The sequence below is a fragment of the Plectropomus leopardus genome, chromosome 23, assembly GCF_026936395.1.
Source record: "Plectropomus leopardus strain MGB_pleo_1.0 chromosome 23, ASM2693639v1, whole genome shotgun sequence".
Classification (NCBI taxonomy): domain Eukaryota; kingdom Metazoa; phylum Chordata; class Actinopteri; order Perciformes; family Serranidae; genus Plectropomus; species Plectropomus leopardus.
In genome coordinates this window covers 10,321,900-10,329,189 of record NC_142198.1, presented here as the reverse complement: position 1 = coordinate 10,329,189, position 7,290 = coordinate 10,321,900, and the positions used below count along the sequence as shown (strand labels likewise).

Genomic DNA, 7,290 nt, shown 5'->3' with positions numbered 1-7,290 from the left:
TCTGCCGTCAAGTCACGCGCAGAAAAAACACACAACTTCCGGTAAAAGCTTGACAATAAAATTATCATTAAAAGAAATATGTTTTTGAGCATAAAAATTGAGTAAATTGAAATAATTGTTAAAAATCAAAAATAACATAGCCCAAACCATCAAAAAGGTTTTCTTCACAATAAAAGCACGAAACGTGTCAGTTTGAGCCATACGCTGTATATAAACATTTTTTTATATACAGCCCCAATTTTACGTCAGTATTACAGTACATACGATATTGACATGCTGGTTGCATTGAGAGAGGAGACTTGATCTTTTACGAGTGTGCTGAAACCACAGCATTAAACATGATAATACACATCTTAGGATCAAATTTGTATTTTTTTTTAAAGATTTTTATTTTGGATACTCAAGTTTAAATGGACAGTAAAATTGAGGAAAAAGTTCAAATGTCAAAAATAAAAACACACAAAAAAAGAAAATCTGAATTTTATAAGGCTTGCATATTATGTTGTTCTGCAAATTTACAAGATCATTCTTAAAAAGAAAACCTTTGCCTTTGTATAACTTTTAATAACACCATAATATTTGCAAAAGCGTTTTAACTGTAAACTAACTCAGAAGCCTAAAATGTACTATTATCATTTTGCGCAAAGATCTGCTGTGATTTGTGTGATGCACAGGTGTTGATACTGTTCTATGAAGCTTGTAAGTCAACATTGATTATTTGCCCCTGCTTTGTTAATTTTGAATAAAAATAACATATGATTTGATATTACAGTTTGTTATATGATTTCCCTTACTTTCTTTCCCCGTACATAATGTAGTGATATCATGGAACAAAAGAAGCAAATAGTACTATAATGAAAAACAACAGCAGCATTAATGTATAAAAAAGTAAAAACAAAGTATTGAAGAAAGAAGTGACTAAGCATTATCAATTTCAGGGTCTTTCCAGGTAATATCGATGCATCAATCTGTGAAAATGTGTGTGTAATCCTTAATTCATAATGTTACTTGCAACTATAAAGAGATCAGAAAAAAATGTAGCAAAACAAATTTCAAAATAAAATATTAAATGAAATATTTTAGGCTCCATGTCCCACTGTCATGGGACCCTTGAGTAGAAGCCAGCCATCCTTAATGTTTACTGTCACTGGTTTGAGACTCTTGAACTGGGACACTCAGTTTCTCCTCGGAGCTCATGGACATCATTGTAAACCTGGTGGTGATGTCCTCTCTCTCAAACATTTCCTTCAAGGGGGTCTCTGAATTCCACCCTTGGATCTTGGCAAACTTGTAAACACATCCAAAGAGATCAGGAAACAACGTCATCACATCAACCTTAGCGGCATCTTTGGCACTGCAAACAAAAATGAATATTTTATATCATATATTGTGATTGACTTTGTTGTATTTTTAATATGCCATACAGGCAATAAACAAAGAATAATTGTATGAGGGAACACTACTATTTTGTACGATGTACTCTCTTTTATTGTTTATAGAACTTGTTGCTCCTACCTGCCCTTTTGCACTATTGTATCTTGTATATTTTACATGTGTGCATTGTTAATTGTGAATTATGCTATTGTGTTATGAGGCTGTATGTACCTTTAATGTGTTTAAGCAAAGCAAAAGACAAATTTCCACTAAGGTGGACAATAAAGTCTATCTGATCTCATATTGACTGATTTAATCAAAACACTGTGTTAAGATTAATTAGTTATTTTATAACTGTTTTTTGAGATGAATCTATGCTATGTTAAAAGAGTGATGTGTCAGAGCTGATAAATTATGCAGAAATAGCTATTTAGTGACATTTTATGGCCTGCATCACGTTCACTCACTAATGCTCGTGGAGGTTCCGTATGAAGCGCAGTAATCCCAGCGTGTTGTCAGGGTAGGGTTTCTTCTGGGAATCCATCTTCTGGACCAACTCTTCTGGAAACTGCCACACCAACATAGTTTGTCACACATTGGAATTTGAGGAATACAAAAGTTGAAGTTGTTTTTATTTTATCATATTTTTTAAAGGCACCTTATTTTTCCACTGTTTGAAGGATCCATCTCCAGCACATTCGTCCAGTAAAAAAAACAGTTTCTGGTCAGCCTGTCGACAGTTTTCCACCTCCTTCCTGTTGCCAATCTTTCTCAAGTATTCAACGCTCCTGGAAAAAAGGATCATTTTGGGATAGATGAGGTCAGGTATGCTTTGAATTTCTCTACATGCCAAAGCATCATGCATGCAGTGATTGAATAAAACACAATAGACAAACTGTAAGGAAAGTGTGAAATCTACAGTTATCTTCTGACTTGACCTCTTAAGCCACCGGCAGCTTGACACATCACTTTATCAAAATGTTTTGACAACTATCAAGATTTCCATTAAATGTGGTAGATATCTGTGGTGCCCAGAGGATGAATCCTAATTACTTGGGTGATCCTCTGACTGTTCACCCTTTCACAGTCTCCACCTGTACCTGTGGATGCATGCTGTTATTAACATTTAGCCCAGAGGCACTGCTGAGCCTAAGTTAAGCCTCATAAAGACAACTAACATGGCTGTTTGACTCTCAGTCTTATTCAATTCTTTACAGTCCGACTTTACCCCCATTAGTTCTTGCCTGCATAACTGAAGTAAACACCAGAAATGCATTTGAGATGAGACTGATGACGTGCATCGTGCAAGTTTGCACACTTCACTGCACAGAGACCACAAACACATGCAAAAGATATGGAACTGTTGGAGGTAAAGGCATTTGGATGCAGCCTGGATGAGATTATAATAGCAACCCGCAATTGTGGCTATTGGTCATCGAAGGTGAGAACAATCCACCTATCAATCATTCAATCAATCAATCAATCAATCAATCAGCATTTACCTTTCAGGAGTCCAGAAGAAGGGATGACTCAAGCATTGTTCCACTTTAGGTCTGTTCTTTGGTTCTTCATTGATCATCCACTCAATGAGATCCTTTGCCACCACATCTTGAACATGCTCCAAAGTGTACTCCCCTTCATGAATGTTGTTCTCACATTTGAAAAGGATGTCGCCAAAAGGATGGTGTCCCCCAGAGAGAATATAATAAACCAGCATCCCTGCCACCTTGTAAGTTAGCAAAGCAGTTTGATTATTGAATGATTTTTCACCCAACCACCTCTCTAACAAACATATTTGCGTAGCCGTTAACTAACCTGTATGTCAGTGCTCCTCTTGTATCGTATGTCAGTACTTCCTTCTAAAGTCTCCTTGGCCATCCAGCATTTTGTTCCTGCACTGCGTGTGCGCAAAGTTGTTTGGCCCACAGGTAACCGTCTGCTGATGCCAAAATCAGCTAATCTTGCCCTGTTGGTAACATCTGCAGGACAAAAGATGTAAATTGAATCAGTGAACAAAATTATGTATGGTAGAGAATAAATAGAATTCCTTGTATACTTTGAATATTTTGTAGTAAAATTCCATCATTTCATTGTATTTTTAAGTTTCCTTACCAATCAAAACATTCTGCGGTTTGAGATCTCGGTGGAGAATTGGAGGATCTTGACAATGAAGCACCTTTAAACTCTCCAGAACCTCATAAGAAAGTTTTTTCATTGGCAAACCACCATCTTTTTTTTCATCCTTATTTTTTTCAATATATTCTTCCAGGGTGAATTCACAGAGTTGAAGGCCGAGATATCCAAAGTTGTCATCTTCTGCAAAATCAACGTATCGGACAATAGACTGATGATCGAGTTCTGGCTGTCGTAGAAATCCCTCCTCATTCTTCAGCTCCTGATAGTTGCATTTGGACATTCTCTTAATAGCAACTTCAGTGCCGTCATCTCTGAGCCCCAGGAAGACTTCAGTGCCATCACTTCCCTTTGCTATGCGGAATTCGGCATCATTCACATAAATCATGCTCCTAATTTTGGTTACCTTACATTCATCTGTGCTCACAAGCCTCTCTAATTTTTCTCTCCACCTCTTGCTGACTTGTAGCCGTTCGCGTTTTACTGAAAGTTCATCATTTGGTTTGCTGAAATGATCTGTCAGTCGTCTGAGCACTTCTTTCAGCTTGTCATTCATTTTCATTTCTGCAGTCGTCAGTATGTCCTCTGACACTGAAGTTATCCCAACTGCTGCAAAGATGTCGGCTGCATGTTTAACTGATAGTAAATTTCCAAATATGCCATAGGTGAAGATTTCAATGTCAGTAGAGCGTGGTTGCTTTGCAAAAGGAGCAAGTGTTTTGCATAACGTTTCAGTAAAGTTGAGATCCCAGCCAATTCTGCCTTTTGTCCTCTGTGTCATCACAAATAGAGTTTGCAGAATAACTAGACACATACCAGGTCTCTCTTCTCCCTCTGGTCTGTATCTCTCTTCTTCATCTTCTCTCTCAAGCTGCTTCAGTAGTTGGGGGATTATAGCCAGCGCTTGGTCATTTGGAAACTCTTCCACAGTGCACAAAACTGCATATAAAGTACCAATTGCCTGATGTAGATCTTCCTCGGAAATGTTAGGAAAACGACTGACTGCACCTTCAATGTATGTGTTCAGATTTCCAGTGTCCTTAAGCCATTTGATACATCTGTGGTGGTACATTTCTGCACCTCCCGTAGTTACACTGAAAATGATTTCAATCATGGTCAGATGGCTCCGAGGATCCTCCAGCAGCATGTGGCTGTCAAACATTTGAAACACTTCTTCAATGGATGTACATGGCAGAGCAATTTCAAGGTCCAAAAAATATCTGATTTTGGAGCAAAATTGATCTCCTTTCGATGCGAGGTTATGAATCACCTGCGATATTTTTTCATTGCGAATTAAATCATTCTCATAATCCTCAGAATCATAATAATAATAATCATCGTCATCAAAAGCAACAGGTAACAATGTTACCCGAGCACCAGCAGAAATGAGCACTTTCACAACATCTTCTCTGTCACTGATGGCAGCAATTTGCAGTGGTGTGAATGGAGGTTTTTTTCTGCCACTGATATCAAAGAAACCTGGAATCCATCCATTTGGATCTGCTTTGGCTTCAAGCAGTTTCTCTGCAAAAAGAAGTGGTGCTTTGGATTGTGAGACATAATACAAAGGTACTAAGCCATTTTGGGAAGCCCCGTTTGGGTCTGCACCTTGATCCAAAAGGAAAGTAAAAATATCTCTGTTGTGATTTACAACAGCTGCAGTCAGTGGAGTAATATAGTCACTGCACTCTGTGCATGGGTATAATTCATTAATTTTGTTGTCCTTCAGTAACTTTTTGAGCTCCTCAAGGTTGCCGTCAATAATATTCTGTATTATGGGATGTGTTTCTATTGGTGGGTCTGGTACTTTGAATCGTGAGTGTAGAGAGAAACTGTCCATGGCTGAAGTGATATTCTTTTCTTTGCGTCAGAAGAACTGTAAAATAAGAGACATGATTATGATGTTATTTCATTTGGTTCCATTTGAAACTTTTGACAAGTGGACAAGCGAGGTCTTTAGATGTCCATATGTTTATTTTATTTTCAAGTGTAATTTTTCAGTGCTTAGACAAGCTCCATTCCACAAAATTCCATTCACCTCCACTGTATTTAGTTGGGTACAGATGGTGGAAAACTGCAATTTGAAGACAACTTGGGCCATGTCCACCAAAACATTATTTTCTGAGGCAAGCACATTTTTCTATTACTTTGCAATGGGAGCGCTGTGTATTTATGTTGTGCTACCAACGCTTAATTTGGTTCACTGTTTCACCTTTATTTCTTATTTACCAGCTTATTTATGCCTTCGTGTTCTTTGGTGTAACCAGAGTTTACTGTCCCCAAACCATGGATGGATTAGTTTAAAAGCCTCTGAATACCTCTGAGGTGACCATTGTTTTTCACTCACTCCATCAGCTCACCGAGGGTCCATCTCACTAAGGTCACTTCAGTATTTCACACCTTAAAATAGTACTGTAAAATCATCAGCCTGCTAGCTTAAGAGAAATACACTCGTATAGAATTACTGTTGTTCATAATACATATTATTTGATGCCAGAATGAATGTTGAGTATATTATGAATGACTGTTTAATGACAGTATTTATTCCTTGTACCTACTACAAGCAAAAATGGCCCAATAAATAGAAATTTCACAGCTGTGTACATTTATAGTTCACTCGTCTTTCCAGCCTGAATGAGGAAGTTCAAAGTCTAAAGCAGTCGATAAGGGCGAGGTGTGGCTTCCTTTGCGTAAGTATACATAATATATAATAATATCAAACTGTTCTGTAGAAAGTCATGTAAACTGCCATGATAGTCAGCCGTGTCACCAAAGCTGAAAACACTTGGCGGCCTTCAGAAAATGCCCAACTGGGCGCGTTTCCTGAGATAACACGCAGAGCATTTTTTCAGATAATGAACTTTGAGCTGTGTTCCAAAAGCTGTTAATCACGCCCTCGTTCACCTCCTCTCATTCACTTGCCCTCAGAAGAATCCCTGCTATCATCTTAAACTAAATAGTAGATATTTAGGTACTCACAATGTCGATGTGAAGAACCAGCTTCAGTATGAATAATATCGTTCAGCACTTAACGTGCTGTCGGTTCTCTGTGTTACTCTCTGACACTTCCTCTGCTATGGTTTCTGCCTCTCTCTTTTTCCTGCTCCTCCCATTTACAGTCACAGGCCGGATGTAATTTGCCAGGAGGAAGGAAGGCCGTGTGCCGTTTATTTTTTCAGCTTGTAGTTCCTTTTCTTACTAAAGTCTCTTTGAACATTGTTCTCTGACTGCCTAGTATCCAAAGTCAAAATGCAAAAACATCTCAGTTGATAAAAAATCTTAATATGCTCATCTCAGTCATATCCTTCAGGAGTTTAAAGACATTTTTATGTTCAGAAAGGGAATAACACGTTCATCGCTGGTAATGGTTCAGAGTGCAAAGGTGTGTAATTCTGCTCTGGTATGAAGCTTTGCAGGAGACTTCATCACATCAACAGCAAAGTACATACTATATTGATATAAAGTTTGCTGAATGGCAAGGTATAAGCTTTTTTATACCAGAGTGTGCCATTTCATTGGAGAGAGACATATAATGTAACTGTAATATAGACATGCACATGACAGTGTATAAAGTATTATCATGTGTTTTATGGTGGTAAAGTATGACTACGGTTGATTTCAGAAGAAGAAAACCTAAAAAAAAAAATGAATGGGCCCTCCAGAGTTGGCCAACTCAGTAAAAGCCACAATCATATGAAATGTCCCTTGGTAAGCTAGCACTGCTGAGTGAAGTCTCATGAGAGCTGGTGGTATCTTTTCTGATTTTTGCCTCTAATGTGCACC

General features: G+C 38.0%; 1 protein-coding gene across 1 annotated transcript; it reads right to left on the bottom strand.

Annotated features, from left to right (window-relative positions):
* Positions 1–368: 368 nt before the first annotated feature.
* Positions 369–6,640, bottom strand: LOC121962512 (uncharacterized). The gene is made up of 7 exons (XM_042512771.2): positions 6,487–6,640; positions 3,487–5,383; positions 3,190–3,353; positions 2,877–3,100; positions 2,033–2,162; positions 1,842–1,942; positions 369–1,354 (listed from the first exon to the last, which is right to left on the bottom strand). Exons 2-7 carry the CDS (start codon positions 5,345–5,347, stop codon positions 1,132–1,134), a joined length of 2,703 nt encoding a protein of 900 aa, XP_042368705.2. The 5' UTR covers positions 5,348–5,383; positions 6,487–6,640; the 3' UTR covers positions 369–1,131.
* Between the last annotated feature and the right edge of the window lie 650 nt (positions 6,641–7,290).

Coding starts and splice junctions, on each gene's coding strand:
- LOC121962512 (XM_042512771.2), bottom strand. CDS start 5,347: ATGGACAGTTTCTCTCTACACTCACGATTCAAAGTACCAGACCCACCA. Junction 3,354..3,486: donor ACCGCAGAATGTTTTGATTG/GTAAGGAAACTT, acceptor TTTGTCCTGCAG/ATGTTACCAACAGGGCAAGA. Junction 2,163..2,876: donor TTCTTCTGGACTCCTGAAAG/GTAAATGCTGAT, acceptor CCTTTTTTCCAG/GAGCGTTGAATACTTGAGAA.